Source organism: Nerophis lumbriciformis, linkage group LG15 (assembly GCF_033978685.3).
Source record: "Nerophis lumbriciformis linkage group LG15, RoL_Nlum_v2.1, whole genome shotgun sequence".
In the NCBI taxonomy this organism is placed as follows: Eukaryota; Metazoa; Chordata; class Actinopteri; order Syngnathiformes; family Syngnathidae; genus Nerophis; species Nerophis lumbriciformis.
Window position 1 is genome coordinate 15,743,064 of NC_084562.2, and position 17,794 is coordinate 15,760,857.

The 17,794-nt window shown below is 37.2% G+C and overlaps 1 protein-coding gene across 1 annotated transcript in view; it reads right to left on the minus strand.

Annotated features, from left to right (window-relative positions):
- Positions 1-7,110: 7,110 nt before the first annotated feature.
- LOC133615912 (protein kinase C-binding protein NELL1-like) overlaps positions 7,111-17,794 on the minus strand; it is a 547,026-nt gene continuing 536,342 nt past the window's right edge. Inside the window, exons 18-20 of the mRNA XM_061974796.1 lie at positions 16,992-17,168; positions 15,191-15,415; positions 7,111-7,373 (exon numbers count right to left, since the gene is read on the minus strand). Coding sequence (XP_061830780.1) covers positions 7,323-7,373; positions 15,191-15,415; positions 16,992-17,168 — 453 coding nt within the window. The 3' untranslated portion in view covers positions 7,111-7,322. The remainder of the gene's footprint in view (positions 7,374-15,190; positions 15,416-16,991; positions 17,169-17,794) is intronic.

Here is a 17,794-nt window from a genome sequence, read left to right on the forward strand (position 1 = left end):
ATTACTCATTTTCATTAATAACTAGTTTCTATGTATCTGTTTTTATATTTTTTTAATTTTTAATTTTTATTCAAGAAAATGTTTTTAATTTATTTATCTTATTTTATTTTTTATTTTTTTTTAAAGTACCTTATCTTCACCATACCTGGTTGTCTAAATTAGGCATAATAATGTGTTAATTCCACGACTGCATATATCGGTTGATATCGGTATCGGTAATTAAAGAGTTGGACAATATCGGATATCGGCAAAAAGCCATTATCGGACATCCCTGGAAATAACTGAAAATATGGTTTATATTCTGGTTCCTTCAAAATAGCCAGCCTTTGCTCTGATTACTGTTTTGCACACTCTTGGCATTCTCTGGATGAGCTTCAAGAGGTAGTCACCTGAAAGGGTTTTCACTTCACGGGTGTCATAGTTTGATGCCTTCAGTGACAATCTACAATGTAAATAGTCATGAAAATAAAGAAAACGCATTTAAATGAGAAGGTGTGTCCAAACTTTTTGCCTGTACTGTATTTTTCGGCCTGGTGATTGTCTGACTGGTGTAACCCACCTTTTGACTTAGGTCTGCTGGGATATGCTCCAACTTACTTCTTACCCTGAATAGGGTAACGTTGGAAACGGCCGAATCAAGTGAAATTACCCAAGACAACAATGGCAGGTATGAAAAACCCCAACCTTATGACTAGAGATGGGTACTGTTCACATTTGAAACAATACGGTACCAATTCCCGGTACCTGGGAATCGATACTGGTACTCAACGCTACCAGTTCATGGTACTTTTGTTTGTGTTAATAAATATCAATTGTTTGATAATGAAATTTCGTTTTTTTTAAGGTAACATTTAAAAATGTGCTGTCCAGTTTTATATCCTGTTTTCCTATAAATTTTGAAGTTGCACCTCCAAGTTGCCAATACTATAGGCTCGCTCGGAAGTAGCTTTTTTCATAACGCTGAATGTGTTATGTTGCGCCCTACAAAGTGTTTATACTGTAAATATTGTGCTTATTACAAACTAGCTGTTTGATTGTAACACTCATCTGAGTTGTAGTTTTTAATAATCAAAGTTGGAGATGTTGAAATCGCCGCGTAAAACCGCAAGGTGAATTGGCATCAAGATCGCACATTTTGTGGAGCGTTTTTCCACCAAGCTTACTTAAGTCGTCGGCGTTGAAAACTGCAACATTACCCAGTCTGCCCTGGGTTCTCCTTTGAATGATTGTTTCCTTGAGCCGGTGTTTAGTCTGCAACCGGACGTGACGTCACATGCAACAAAGCTATGGAAATATGGCACCGTTTCATTTTATATAATTCGATACCCGGTCGATGCCTATAAAAGTACCAAATTTCGTACCAATCACTACTTATGACAGACTTGTGTTGTTTTAAAATTTGAGTGGTAATTTGTGGCAAACATTCATTAAGATAAGCTCACGACGCAGTAAACTAAATGATGCAGACACCTTTGTTACTGGATACTTATTTATCTTTAAGTAATATGCAACTATACATATTCTAAACTTGTTTATATCGACAAATGTGGTGTTTGAGACTGCAATTTTGTTCAATTAAGGACACTCATTAGGTATATCTAGCCTGTGTGCTATTGTGTGCTTAGCTGTTGTGTAGCTGCTAGTTCCTATTAGCATATAGCCTACCATGTTTACCTTTTGTAAATGACTTCACTAAAATACAAGAGATGACCAAACATGTGTTCCTTTTGGAGGACATTTAGTTGTTAACTTGCGGTCCAGCTTTGCACAAGTAAGCGCACTGCAGGAGCTGATATCAGCGATTTTAGATATTAGCATATTCCATATTTTTCCAGACTATAGAGCGCACCAGGATATAGAACGCACCCACTAAATTTTAGAAGATTCACCCCCATATATTAGCCGTAAATATATACGTTGTGAAATGAGTTATTTACACAGAAATATTCTGTAAATGTTTATTTATATACCATCATTGTTTCCAAATGGTGTCTGTAACACGGCAGTAAAACGGCTGATCAAACAAAACGGAAGTCCTCGTCATGGACCCGCTAGCTGCTGAAGCTAGCTCTCCAATCAGCTAAACAGACTCAATCAGAGGAATTTGATAAACTGAAACAAAACAAAAAGAATGCCGTTGTAAGTTAATATTAGTAACACAGACACTTGTCAACGAGTCAGCATATTAGCCAATGCTAACGATGTTAGCGTCATTACATCACGATAGCACGTACAAATATGCATGAAAACCCTCCTACAGACACCACGCATGGGACGGTTTAGTAAGTATGAACAGTTTTAGTCACATTGTAAAACTTTAAATGTTGCTTGGAACGATGAATGAAGAATCCATACAAGAAGAAACGCTATGGACGGCGAGAAGACTGAACGGCACTCTACTTCCGGTTTGAAAACACTAAACGGAGCACCTGCATGGGAGGTACCTTGTCCAAAAGATAGCACAAACAAAACACATTTTCCGTGTAATTGCTTGTTTAAAAAAAAAAAAAAAGTATTATGACCGTCAGCCGCAGGGTTCAAAGTGGTGGAAAAAAGTAGCGGCTTAGAGTCCGGAATTTCCGGTACAGGTTTTTTTTCTGATATTGGACCGAAATCAATATCAGATCGGGACACCCTTAATTATTAATTTAAATGGGAATCTACCCAATGGTTGTAGCCTATGACTACAGACTGATCACTCTTCTGCAGCTCATTAGATTGTGCAAATGTACCCGAGGTTGTGGCCAGTGACTCCTCACAGGCAAAACAATGCAAGCCACTAAAAAGTGTTTACCGTCGTACCGCTTCTGCCGACAAGTCCGCTGAATAACTTTGTCATCCGACCAAAAGGTGACCGCGGCGAGCTGGATGATTTATGGCGTCGTTCAACATAAAGTGGCATCAAAGTTCCATCCCCGGGGGTCTTTGCTTACACAAAGAGGTTGAGGCAGTGTTGAAAATCCGTCTTACTTCTTGGGGTAAAAGAATTGACAGTGATGGACTCCAAGTGTGATCAATGCGACACTAAGGGGACACGTAAGTTCTCTCCAGACTGACATTAGTATGACGGAGGACAGGATAGGGGTGAATCTGGGGGTGTTAACATGAAGTATCGCAGAAAGACCGGTGACATTTTCCGTCGTAATGAGTCGAAACGTCTGTAAACAGATTGGAAACTCCTGGCAGACGAGCAGGGCTTTAATTATCCCGACTCTTCCCTTTTTTTGTGAAGTCTCCCAGTCACATTTGGGCCACATAGCTGAAGATGGAAGAAACCGTCAACCAGTACTGCTTGCTTGCCTGGCCTACGAGGTCTGAGTTATCACAGAAGAGCAGGGCGTGTTTTAGGGACAATACCGTATTTTTCGGACTATAAGTCGCAGTTTTTTTCATAGTTTGGCCGGGGGTGCGACTTATACTCAGGAGCGACTTATGTGTGAAATTATTAACACATTACCGTAAAATATCAAATAATATTATTTCGCTCATTCACGTAAGAGACTAGACGTATAAGATTTCATGGGATTTAGCGATTAGGAGTGACAGATTGTTTTGTAAACGTATAGCATGTTCTATATGTTATAGTAATTTGAATGACTCTTACCACAATATGTTACGTTAACATACCAGGCACGTTCTCAGTTGGTTATTTATGCCTCATATAACGTACACTTATTCAGCCTGTTGTTCACTATTCTTTATTTATTATAAATTGCCTTTCAAATTTCTATTCTTGGTGTTGGGTTTTATCAAATAAATGTCCCCAAAAAATGCGACTTATACTCCAGTGCGACTTATATATGTTGTTTTCCTTCCTTATTATGCATTTTCGGCCGGTGCGACTTATACTCCGGAGCGACTTATACTCCGAAAAATACGGTATTGTCAACAGCGCAATAGGAGAGATGATGACTACATCCCCAACGTTTGGAATCCAAGTAGATCTTTGCAATTGTTGTGCGAAAGGAAAAGACCAATGGAATTGGACAAACATATACCGTATTTTTCGGACTATAAGTCGCAGTTTTTTTCATAGTTTGGCCAGGGGTGCGACTTATACTCAGGAGCGACTTATGAGTGAAATTATTAACACATTACCGTAAAATATCAAATAATATTATTTAGCTCATTCACGTAAGAGACTAGACGTATAAGATTTCATGGGATTTAGCGATTAGGAGTGACAGATTGTTTGGTAAACGTATAGCATGTTCTATATGTTATGGTTATTTGAATGACTCTTACCATAATATGTTACGTTAACATACCAGGCACGTTCTCAGTTGGTTATTTATGCCTCATATAACGTACACTTATTCAGCCTGTTGTTCACTATTCTTTATTTATTTTAAATTGCCTTTCAAATTTCTATTCTTTGTGTTGGGTTTTATCAAATAAATTTCCCCAAAAAATGCGACTTATACTCCAGTGCGACTTATACCGTATTTTTCGGAGTATAAGTCGCACCGGAGTATAAGTCGCACCTGCCAAAAATGCATAATAAAGAAGGAAAAAAACATATATAAATCGCACTGGAGCCCGGCCAAACTATGAAAAAAACTGCGACTTATAGTCCGAAAAATACGGTATATGTTTTTTTCCTTCCTTATTATGCATTTTCGGCCGGTGCGACTTATACTCCGGAGCGACTTATACTCCGAAAAATACGGTATTGTCAACAGCGCAATAGGAGAGATGACGACTACATCCCCAACGTTTGGAATCCAAGTAGATCTTTGCAATTGTTGTGCGAAAGGAAAAGACCAATGGAATTGGACAAACGTATACACATCGCAAATATATAAGTTCCTCCAGGATTTCACAAAGCCAATTCTCAACAAATCAATCAACTTCGTTTAACGCCCGCAATTCGCTCGCACATTTTCGCCGATCTAATTTGTTCAATGGTGCAGATCAACTGTCAAATCACAACCCATTTGTTGAGGTAGCACCATTTGACGATGTATCAACGTACATAAACATTTAGCAACACACCAATGTCGTCACTTCCAATTTACACATATTCCTATGTTTATTCAACATTTATTTATCCAGGGTAGGGCAATTAAGAAAATATACAGTACCGGCCAAAAGTTTGGACACACCTTCTCATTCAATGTGTTTTCTTTATTTTCATGACTATTTACATTGTAGATTGTCACTGAAGGCATCAAAACTATGAATGAACACATGTGGAGTTATGGTGTTCGGGTCTGTGGGACCCGTTTTCATTTTTTATTAAAAGAAAAATGATACCATTAATTCATTTTTCAAACTGAGACTCACTGACTTTGGCTTATTTTCTGTGAAGAACATATATCAGAATATATATTTAATGACCACACACCATACACCCCCCCTACACATTTCTATTACCGTATTTTTCGGAGTATAAGTGCTCCGGAGTATAAGTCGCACCGGCCGAAAATGCATAATAAAGAAGGAAAAAAAACATATATAAGTCGCACTGGAGTATAAGTCGCATTTTTTGGGGAAATGTATTTGATAAAAGCCAACACCAAGAATAGACATTTGAAAGGCAATTTAAAATAAATAAAGAGTAGTGAACAACAGGCTGAATAAGTGTACGTTATATGAGGCATAAATAACCAACTGAGAACGTGCCTGGTATGTTAACGTAACATATTATGGTAAAAGTCATTCAAATAACTACAAACACAATTTTTTTTTAACATATACCACAATAATATCGTACCATAGCCTTAATACCGTGATAATATCGTACAGCAACATTTTAATACCGTTACATCTTGGGATGTCCGATAATGGCTTTTTTGCCGATATCCGATATTCCGATATTGTCTAACTCTTAATTACCGATACCGATATACACAGTCGTGGAATTAACACATTATTATGCCTAATTTGGACAACCAGGTATGGTGAAGATAAGGTCCATTTAAAAATAAAAATAAAAATAAAATAAGATAAATAAATTTAAAAAAAATTATTGAATAAAAAAGAAAGTAAAACAATATAAAAAAAAAGTTACATAGAAACTAGTAATTAATGAAAATTATTAAAATAACTGTTAAAGGTTAGTAGTATTAGTGGACCAGCAGCATGGAATTAACACATTATTATGCCTAATTTGGACAACCAGGTATGGTGAAGATAAGGTACTTAAAAAAAATAAATAAATAAAATAAGATAAATAAATTAAAAACATTTTCTTGAATAAAAATTAAAAATTAAAAAAATGTAAAAACAGTTACATAGAAACTAGTTATTAATGAAAATGAGTAAAATTAACTGTTAAAGGTTAGTACTATTAGTGGACCAGCAGCACACACAATCATGTGTGCTTACGGACTGTATCCCTTGCAGACTGTATTGATATGTATTGATATATAATGTAGGAACCAGAATATTAATAACAGAAAGAAACAATTATTTTGTGTGAATGAGTGTGAATGGGGGAGGGAGGTTTTTTTGGGTTGGTGCACTAATTGTAAGTGTATTTTGTGTTTTTTATGTTGATTTAATTAAAAAACAAAAAAAAACGATACCGATAATTAAAAAACCGATACCGATAATTTCCGATATTACATTTTAACGCATCTCTAGTTACATCCCTACTCTTTGCGCAAGTGCTTCCCTTAAGTGCAAGTAAAGTCCAACTTTGTGTGCTTATTGGAGGACATTTAGATGTAAACTGGCTGACCAGCTTTGCACAGGTAAACAAACCTTGTATCGGAAAGTTTAAAATGCTAGCCAATACTTGTTTCTCGCTGACGTCTGACCGATATCACCGGGGACACCCCTAATTAATTGCACTACTTTATTTCTTAGCTTAATGAGGAAAAAAAGTTTTTTTGGGGTTGCACAATTGCACAAGTGTTGGAAGTGAGTTTTGTTTGCGAGTTATTGTGACTGAATGGTATGGCATAAAACGATGTTGCATTATGACCTATGACCTCATTACCAAGCTCCTAATCAAGCATCTGGTTTACGGCTTCAATGGAAATATCCAAAAACATTTGGTCAGAACGAGGACAAAAACATACAGTTGAGTGGTGAGAGTACCCCAGGCGCCGTCCGAGCCCTGTCCAGTCACGTACCGTCAGTCGTTACAGGTGGGTGGGTGTAGGGTGGGGGGGGGGACTCCGCATCTCAACCAGCGCGTGTTTGTATTCTCTGTGCACACAATGACATGCACAAGACTGTGCAAGAGTCTGTCAAAAAATCCTCCGTTGTCTAACGGGAGAAAAAGGGGGTGGAAGGGCGCCGCGAGCCTGTGGCGAGAGAGTAGGAGTCAGGGCGAGGAGGCGAGAGAAAAGAGGCGGCGGGGAAGCGGCTCTTCAGTTGTTGTGAAGGCAGTCGAGATCCACCGAACAGCAAACGTTTCCATTCTGTGTGATGCAGCGTGACAAGCACAAGAGGGAACAGACGTTAAAAAGGTGTGGAAACATTTTGCATATCAACAAATGGGAAACAGTGAAACATACAATAGCTGCCCTTTTAAGTGGAATTAAACATATTCTTGTTAGACTTAGACAAACTTTAATGATCCACAAGGGAAATTGTTCCACACAGTAGCTCAGTTACAAAGGATGGAAAGGAAAATGCAGGTATAAAATAGATTAAAAATGTACCGTAGTAGCAATATAGAATATAACATATATGTAATACTTACTTAATATATGTACAGTATATGATGTATACTGATATATTATATTATATGTTTCTATCATATATACAATATATAACAATTACCATGTACAATATTACAGTATATGTAACAGCTGCAGCATAAAATAGAGAGTTATCATATTTCATACATTAATGAGTGCTTGTAGTTCACTTCTATAGTAGCTACTCAGTACAATGTGGTATAGTTAAATAATCAAACACTATTTATTGCACAATTTTACAATTAATTACAGTTTTACTGTAGGCTTGACAGTTAAGTGTACGTAAAATATATCCTGCACACATACTGTAAAAACATTTTTAAAAAGTATTTTGTTTGTAATTTTTTATTTATTTGTATTCTTTTGTTTACTTTTTTTTACTACTGCTGTACTCTATACAGTATATAATTTTTTATTTTTCTATTATTTAGTTTGAAATTGTTTTTATTTTAAAACCCTTTATTTAACTTTTTCTTTTATATTTCTTTATTATTTTTAATTATTTTACTACTACTGTACTCTATACTGTATACACTTTTTACTTTTTTTAAATGATTTGTTTTGTACATTTTTTTATTTGTATTATTGTGTTTACATTTTTTTTACTACTTCTGTACTATATACTGTATATACTTTTTAATTTTGTATTATTTAGTTTGAAATTGTTTTTATTTTAAAACATTTTTTTTTTTTACTTTTTCTTTTATATTTTTAATTATTTTTAAATATTTTACTACTACTGTACTCTATACTGTATACACTTTTTAATTTTTTTTTTATTATTTGTTTTGTACATTTTTTTTTATTTTTTGTTTTTTAAAGCGGTTTTACTACTACTCTATCCTTTATCCCTTTTATTAGGCATTTGAAGACCTGTGACATATTTTACTATTAGGAGGCGATAAAAAAAATAAATATTGAGTGATATATATATATATATATATATATATATATATATATATATATATATATATATATATATATGTATCAATGTATAAATACACACAGACATTATATATACAATATGTCCCCTATTTATGTTTCAGTTGGCAGGTGTAGAATTTAAGCTGGTGTGTCTAACACTCTAGTGTGTGTCATCACGCTCATCAGTTGGCTAGGAAATAGAGCACCGAGAAAAGTTCTGTGTCGCAATGCAGTTCGGAAATAGAAGAGTGAGACTTTTAACACATTGCTATTTCTGTAATAAAAGTGTAGAATTCATTAAAAGTGCTGCTAATTGAGAATGGATGCATTTTACATACAGTCACATGGCAGCGTCATACAGGCGCGTGAAATGTCGACGGAAAATCCGGGTTTTTAAACATTCGTTTTCCCGTCAAAACATCACCTAATCGTTGTTTTTTTATGAAGTATCAAAAAAATATGATCCAAAAAAAAAATGTGTTGAACTCGCTGTTAGTGTTGTCCCGATACCCACATTTTGGTACTGTTACCGGTACCAAAATATATTTCGATATTTTTGGTACTTTTCGATACTTTTCTAAGTAAAGGGGACCACAAAAAAATTGCATTATTGTCTTTATTTTAACAAAAAAATCTTAGGGTACATTAAACACATGTTTCTTATTGCAAGTTTGTCCTTAAATAAAAAAGTGAACATACAAGACAACTTGTCTTTTAGTAGTAAGTAAACAAACAAAGGCTCCTAATTTAGTCTGCTGACATATGCAGTAACATATTGTGTCATTTATCATTCTATTATTTTGTCAAAACTATTAACGACAAGTGGTAGAAAATTAATTATTAATCTACTCGTTCATTTACTGTTAATATCTGCTTACTTTCTCTTTCAACATTTTCTATCTACACTTCTGTTAAAATGTAATACTCATTTATTCTTCTGTTGTTTGGATGCTTTACATTAGTTTTGGATGATACCACAAATGTGGGTATCAATCCGATACCAAGTCGTTACAGGATCATACATTGGTTATATTCAAAGTCCTCATGTGTGTCAAGACTTGGACTATGGCATGGTTTGTTCTCCCGAGGTGCAAATTATTTGGACCAGACATGACGTGCAGGTGAATACATATTTAATTTTAACACTCAAAAAAAGAATAAACAAAAGGCGTGCACAAGGGCAGAAGTACAAAACTTGACTATAAACACAAAACTTGCACAAAGGCAGAAATGCACAATGAAACAAAACTTGCAAACTATGGCATGAATAAAGAAAACTAACTTGGACGAGAAAACGGCATGAAAAAGAGCAGCAAGGGTCATAAGGGTGTGTGGAGAGTGTGTCAGGGGTATGATGTCGCCAGGGAGACTTCCTGGCAACAATGGGTTTAAATAATAGTGACATGATTAAAGACAGGTGTGTGAGTCGTGAGGGCAGGTGAAAACTAATGGGTTGCTATGGTGACAAACAAGAGTGCACAATGAGTCCAAACGTGGAACAGGTGAAACTAATGGGTAACAATGGAAACAAGACAAGGGAGTGAAAAGCAGGAACTAAAAAGAGTCCAAAACCAAGCAGAACATAACTTAAACAAAACATGATCACACAGATATGACAATGTGTCATATTTCCTGAGTTTATAAACATATTATACATTTTAAAAAAACGAAAAAAGATTATGTGATGCTAAAAAATATCGATGTAATCACAGTATCGACTAGATACGTTCCTGTACTTGGTATCATTACAGTGGATGTCAGGTGTAGGCTTTCTACTTTGCTGCTAATCATATTTGGATGATTACAATCCGAAAACTGTTAGTCCTGAACCGGTTGCAGATCTAGAGCAGGGGTGTCAAACGTACGGCCCGAGGACCAGATCAGGCTCTTAAACAGGTTTTATCCGGCCCGCGGGATGAGTTTGCTGAGTATAAAGTTGAACCAGAAATTTTTGAATGAAAGAAACTGCTGTTCTAAATGTGTCCACTAGATGTCACAATAGCAATTATTTGTATCGTTGTAGATGATGCTACATATGTACAAAATAAACCACATGATGCTAGTGCACCGGTCGAGGAAAATGATCAAACTACATAAAGAACATCCTGTAATTTGATTTTGATATTATGTTTTTTTTTATCTCGATGGATTGAAAATGAACACCAATGAGTTGACTGATGGACATTATCACATCATTTATTCAGAAACTATAAATAACGACAAATAAAGATAGACTACTATTAACCGCGACATGTGAGTGTAAAAAAAAAACATTACGATTTGTACATTTTCAGAATGTGCTTGTTCTATTTTCAAACAAAGAAAACAATATGAAGTTGTCTTTATTTTTAAGTTATCCTGCCACTTGGGAGTGGATTTTTCTCCATGGGGCCCCTGATCTAAAATTAGTTCTCTAGTATTTATTAGTAGCCGGCGAGAAGGTATATTTTAGTCGTGACGGGTGTAAACAAAGGTCACAACACAGCAAGTATATTACCTGGGGAGGCGTGGCTACTTTTTCTGAGTTCTTTGCATGCATGTAATAGATAGATAGATAGATAGTACTTTATTGATTCCTTCAGGAGAGTTTCCTCAGGAAAATTTAAATTTCAGCAGCAGTGTACAAAATCGAGATCGAATTAAAAAAGTAAAAAGTAAATAATGGGGGTGTAAATGGAAACAAAATGGAAAAATATTACAATAGAATAGGATTTTACATTACATGTTCAATGATAACAATGTTGGTAAATTATCGATTTAAATAACTAAAACATCTGTGGTACATTACATGAGATATGTAAAAAGTGTCAAGAAGCCAACCTAAAGAGGTTGGCAGATGGGACTCCATCTAAAGGTAAAATATAGTGTAGAAATGCACTTAAATGCAGGAAATGTAGTCTAGATTTTTAACATTTAACATTTGAATGCTCACATGCCTGATTTTCATGTCGGAACAGTAAACGCTAAGCAGAATTTAATATGGATCCCCTCTATTATGAAAACTTTTTTTATTCATGTGAAAGGATTTTTATAATTTTTTAATATATTTGTACTAAAACTAATTAATGGAATTACATTTTCCAGTTTGTTTTTGTTGGAAAATAACAAACTTGATATAATTAATACATATTTTCCGTGCACGTCTCCCATCCCAGTACTGCTATTTACCAGAGGAGATTATTAGCAGATTATCTGCTCGAAGAAAAACAACATCCTAATCTACGATTTGACTCCCTCGAATGGCCTTGACGCTGTGTGATCAGGAACAGGCTGCTCTGAAAAACACCCCCGAGGACACCTCAACGATGGATGCTTTTGACCTTCCTTTTTCTCAACAAGCACCTGGTGTCGAACTTTGAGATCGGCCCCAGTCCACAAAAACACTTCAACATCACACCCAAGTTGATTGGGCATACACGCACGCACCCGCCCCTTCCCCAACCACCGCCTTCACCACCGCTTGTTTGCTCCAACTCCCCCTCCCTCTGTTGCGAGTTTGTCGTGACTAAATGTAACGTGTTTATGTTTGCATTGCAAATTAGGTTTTCTCCCTTGGACTCAGTCTGGACCCCCTCTTGCGGATCCAGCCTTTGACTGATATTTTTTTACTCTCCACCCTTTCCCAATATCACCTTTTCCCCACCTTTTTTTAAGGAGCGCCGTACAAATGGCTGCGCCGTCGGCGGTCTCGTCTTGTCTCCCTGTAACGAATGTCTGCTCTTAGTGGGACTGTGCTGAAAATATACTTTTCAGTTCTTATGTGTCTTGTGCATGTTAAGAATTGACAATAAATTATCTTGAATCTTGAATCTTGAATATTTGCCATTATTTTCACTGATCACTAATAAGCAGTGACAGAGCAGGAAGGGGCTAGGAATACGGTAAGGGTAACGTTTCAAATGAAGCACCCTGTTATTCATTAAATTATTTATTCATTTTAGATGCTCTTATATATGCAAAATGCCCCCCTCCCAACCCCACGGATTGCAATTTCTTACACCATACCTGCTTTTAACCAGAAATAATTTTTTTTCATCTTCTTTTACGGCAATCGGGTCCACTCGACAAGCCTCGGCAAAACTCAGGGCCGGCGCATGCAGAGTGGAGAGTTGCATGTTTTCTAATTTAATCAAATTAACAACGCGAGAGAGTTGGCTGAACTTGAGGAGGGTGGAAAAAAAAATCCAAACTGTGTAAATATCTTGACAAACAGGACACTTATTATTTTTTTAAAGAAGACCAACGACTAAAAGCGCTGTTAAGGAGCCCAGATTTTTTTTTTTTTTACATTTTCATTTATGAAAAATTACAGAGCTCCTCACAAAGAAGCGGTAATGCAGTGGTGTCCAAACTGCGACTCGGGGGCCATTTGCGGCCCGCAGCTAATTTTTTAACGGCCCGCTGCACATTCTAAAAATACTAACTAAAAAGAAACAAAAACAAAAAAAACATTACAAAGTGGAATAAAAGCACAAACAGGTGAAATGTAACGAGAACAATTTGAAAGTTTACTTTAATAACACATTTTTTTTCTTTAAAACTGTCTGAGCTCCAAAAAAAAAAAAAAAAGAATTAAACTGAATGTTGTCATGAATTATTATTATTAAACAGAATACAATGATTTGCAAATCCTTATCAACTTATATTCCATTGAATAGACTGCAAAGACAAGATATTTAATGTTCCAACTGAGAACTGTAAGTTTTTTTTGCAAATAATCAATAACTTAGAATTTAATGACAGCAACACATTGCAAAAAAAGTTGGCACAGGGGCATGTTCACCACTGTGTTACATGGCCTTTCCTTTTAACAACACTCAGTAAACATTTGAGAACTGAGGAGACCAATTTTTGAAGCTTTTCAAGTGGAATTATTTCCCATTCTTGCTTGATGTACAGCTTAAGTTGTTCAACAGTCCGGGGTCTACGTTGTGGTATTTTAGGCTTCATATTGTTCCACACATTTTCAATGGGAGACAGGTCTGGACTTCAGGCAGGCCAGTCTACTACCTGCACTCTTTTACTACGGAGCCACGCTGTTGTAACACGTGGCTTGGCATTGTCTTGCTGAAATAAGCAGGGGCGTCCATGATAACGTTGCTTGGATGGCAACATCTACTCAGTGGCCTAGTGGTTAGAGTGTCCGTCCTGAGATCGGTAGGTTGGGAGTTCAAATCCCGGCCGAGTCATACCAAAGACTATAAAAATGGGACCCATTACCTCCCTGCTTGGCACTCAGCATCAAGGGTTGGAATTGGGGGTTCAATCACCAAAATGATTCCCGGGCGCAGCCACCGCTGCTGCCCACTGCTCCCCTCACCTCCCAGGGGGTGATCAAGGGTGATGGGTCAAATGCAGAGAATAATTTCGCCACACCTAGTGTGTGTGTGACAATCATTGGTACTTTAACTTTAACTTTATATGTTGCTCCAAAACCTGTATGCACCTTTCAGCATTAATAGTGCCTTCACAGATGTGTAAGTGACCCATGCCTTGGGCACTAATACACCCCCATACCATCACAGATGCTGGCTTTTCAACGTTGCGCCTATAACAATCCGGATGGTTCTTTTCCTCTTTGTTCCGGAGGACACGACATCCACAGTTTCCAAAAACTATTTGAAATGTGGACTCGTCAGACCACAGAACACTTTTCCACTTTGCATCAGTCCATCTTAGATGAGCTCGGGCCCAGCGAAGCCGGCGGCGTTTCTGGGTGTTGTTGATAAATGGCTTTCGCTTTGCATAGTAGAGTTTTAAATTACACTTACAGATGTAGCGACAAACTGTACTTACTGACAGTGGTTTTCTGAAGTGTCCCTGAGACCATGTGGTGATGTCCTTTACACACTGATGTCGGTTTTTGACGCAGTACCGCTTGAGGGATCCAAGGTTACGTGCATTCAATGTTACGTGCAGTGATTTCTCCAGATTCTCTGAACCTTTTGATGATATTACAGACCATAGATGGTGAAATCCCTAAATTCCTTGCAATAGCTCAGTGAGAAATGCTGTTCTTAAACTGTTCAACAACTTGCTCACGCATTTGGTCACAAAGTGGTGACCCTCGCCCCATCCTTGTTTGTGAATGACTGAGCATTTCATGGGAGCTGCTGTTATACCCAATCATGGCACCCACCTGTTCCCAATTAGCCCGTTCACCTGTGGGATGTTCCAAATAAGTGTTTCCTCAACTATCTCAGTCTTTTTTGCCACTTGTGCCAACTTTTTTGAAACGTGTGGCAGGCATCAAATTCCAAAATGAGCCAAATATTGCAACAAAAAAAAAAGTTTTCCAGTTTGAACGTTAAGTATCTTGTCTTTGCAGTCTATTCAATTGAATATAGGTTGAAAAGGATTTGCAAATCATTGTAATCTGTTTTTATTTACGAGGTAGGAGGAGCCTGATGACATGAATGTGTAGTAAATGAGTGCCTCCATGGTATACAGGCAAATACCTCATTTAAATAAGGTGGTGTGCACCAGTTACCAATTGTACACACAGTCGTAGTCGATCACACGCCCACTATTTTATTTATAGTTTGCTCCCGCTATTTAGCATTTGGTATTTTGATCTTAGTAGATCAAGCTCGGAAGTGCTTTTGTCTTACTTTACACGTGCAGCTGGTGCAGGGCGACTTGGGCATCCGCCATGTGTCTCCGCTGAGACGGGCGATGCCCGCGGGGTCCTGGCACGTTTGCCGGATGTCGTAGGACAGGTTGTCAGCCAAGCAGGGGTCTGCCACGCAGCGCGGACAGCACTCGCCCTCGGCCACCGCCGTGTACTCGCACGTCAGCGCCGGACAAACCAGAGGCCAGCAGTCCACCTCCCCTTCCTGCAGAGAAAAGCGGTAAAAACCCCCCAAAAAACAAGAGTTTCGCGTGCAGCTGTAAGGCAATTACGCCTGGCATAATGGTGTGTGGCCATATCGCTAATTAGTGAGGTGGCGGTTGTGCCATGCCTCCACAAACACACATTCGCAGCGTGCCAGGGGCAGGTATTAAACAAAGCCCAACTCTAAGCTTCATGTTGATGAGGAGATTCTGTTGCATCCCTCAGGGATTTGCCATGAAGGTCAGTTTTCATTTCTGCTGCCAATTTACAATCTGTGTGTGTGTCTGTGTGTTCTTGTATTTCTACCCTTCTTGAGACATCAACAAAGAAAAGTACCTTCCATATGAGGACCGGTGAACAAGTTAGGACCTAAAAATCATGGTCCCAATACTGGAAAACAATCGCATCAAATAGAGAATGTCTCATTTGCTGATGTAACAGTTGGTTGGGGGGCGCATAATAAATGAAAATAACATAACATAACATAACATGACATAACATAACACCACTGGTGATGAAATTTATCAAAATGAGGGTGGTCCCAAAAAGGAGGGATTTTTCAAATTGACTTTGTGTCGGTTTTAAAAGTGCTCCCCCTCTGGCCAACATATGAAATAACAAGTGTGTGTAAACATTTGAAGTGCTCCCCCTCTGGCCAACATATGAAATAACAAGTGTGTGTAAGAAATTGAAATGTGCCCCCTTTGGTCAACATTAATTACATTTCTTTTTTAAATATATGTATAGAGAGACATACTGTAATAACTTGAAGTAAATAATGAAGATTAAAAACCAATTACAAAAAAAATAATAATAAAAATAATTAACTAAAAGCAGTCTTTTTCCCACAATATGTCGACTTTTTTCTTGTAAAATTGGGAACGATTTCTCTAATTCTTTCTGTTTCTGTAAAATTTTTTCACATAAAATTATGACTTTTTAATGCAAAATGGTGACATTTGTCATATAAAATGCTGACTTTTAACACAATAGTGCCAATTTTTTGGTGGTTCTCGTAAAATAGCGAATTTTTAGGAGTACAATTATGACTTGTCATCATTTTGCTAGATACAATTCTGATTGGCAACATTTTTAAATTTTCTAATAAAATTGTGACTTTTGTCGAGTAAAATTACGACTCTTTTCATAAAGTTGCCAAAATGTTACGCTTTTCTTGTGAAATTGCGACTGTTATTGAGTAAAATTCCAACATTTATCATAACATTGCACAAATGTTCCGTTTTTCTTGCAAAATTTTGACTTGCGTTGAGTAAAATGACGACTTTCATTATAATACTGCCAAAATTCAAAGTTTTTCTTGTGAAATTGTGGCCTTTTTCTTGTGAAATTCCAACTTGTTTTTCACAACAAGCTTTTTTCATATTTGCATAATATGCATATATTATTAATGTTGTAAATACAAATCTTTATATGTCAAGAAAGGGTGGTCCTAAAGAGGTAGGCATTTTTCGGAGGTCTCAAGAAGGTTAGAAATACAGGAGTGTGTGTGTGTGTGTGTGTGTGTGTGTGTGTGTGTGTGTGTGTGTGTGTGTGTGTGTGTGTGTGTGTGTGCTGACCATGCAGCGGCACTGCTGGCATCCGTAGAGCCAGGATGCTCCGCTGCGGTAGAGTGTGCGACCACTCTGGTCCAGACACTGGCTGCTGGGCCTGTTGTCACAACTGGGACAGCAGAACAGATCCTCCTGCGGGTCGCCACAGTCGCACGGTTTCCTTCTGCAATATGTCCGGCCATCCTGGAAAAAAAACAACACAGAGGGGTTGAACTTTCACGGGCAAAAAAGCAACTGATGCACGGGAGTCTATAAATAGCCTCTTGGCCATTCAAAGTGGACTCCTTCAGGCGCATTAAAAACGTTTTTTTTTTTTTTCAGCCGTATGTTCAAATTTAGAAATAATGTCAATAATATACGCAGTAAATTCAGGGTCACCACAGTTAAAAAACAAACACAAAGCTGCCATGCAGGCTTTTTTTTACCTTTAAAACTGTCTGAGCTCAAAAAAAAAAAAATTAATCAAAGTCAATGTTATGAATTATTGACCTACTCAAGGCTCCAATGACTTCACATCAAATATTCCACTTTGACATACTCTTGGGGGAAAATATTGCACATTTTGTCTGTTTGTCACATAAAAAAACGATGTTTTCTTTGACAAAAAGGGCATCAAACAAACCAAAAAAAGAGCAAAGAGAAAAAAATGAATATAATTTTTTTTTTATTGTCCATAAAACAGTCAAGAAAACAAACACACGAAAAGCGTGGCGATTGCACGGGGGAGCTAAGGCAAAAAATTAGCACTGGAAAGCTTAGTATAGAAACAGGAATCGAAGGAGTACTAACGCAACTTGTTGCAGGAGCAA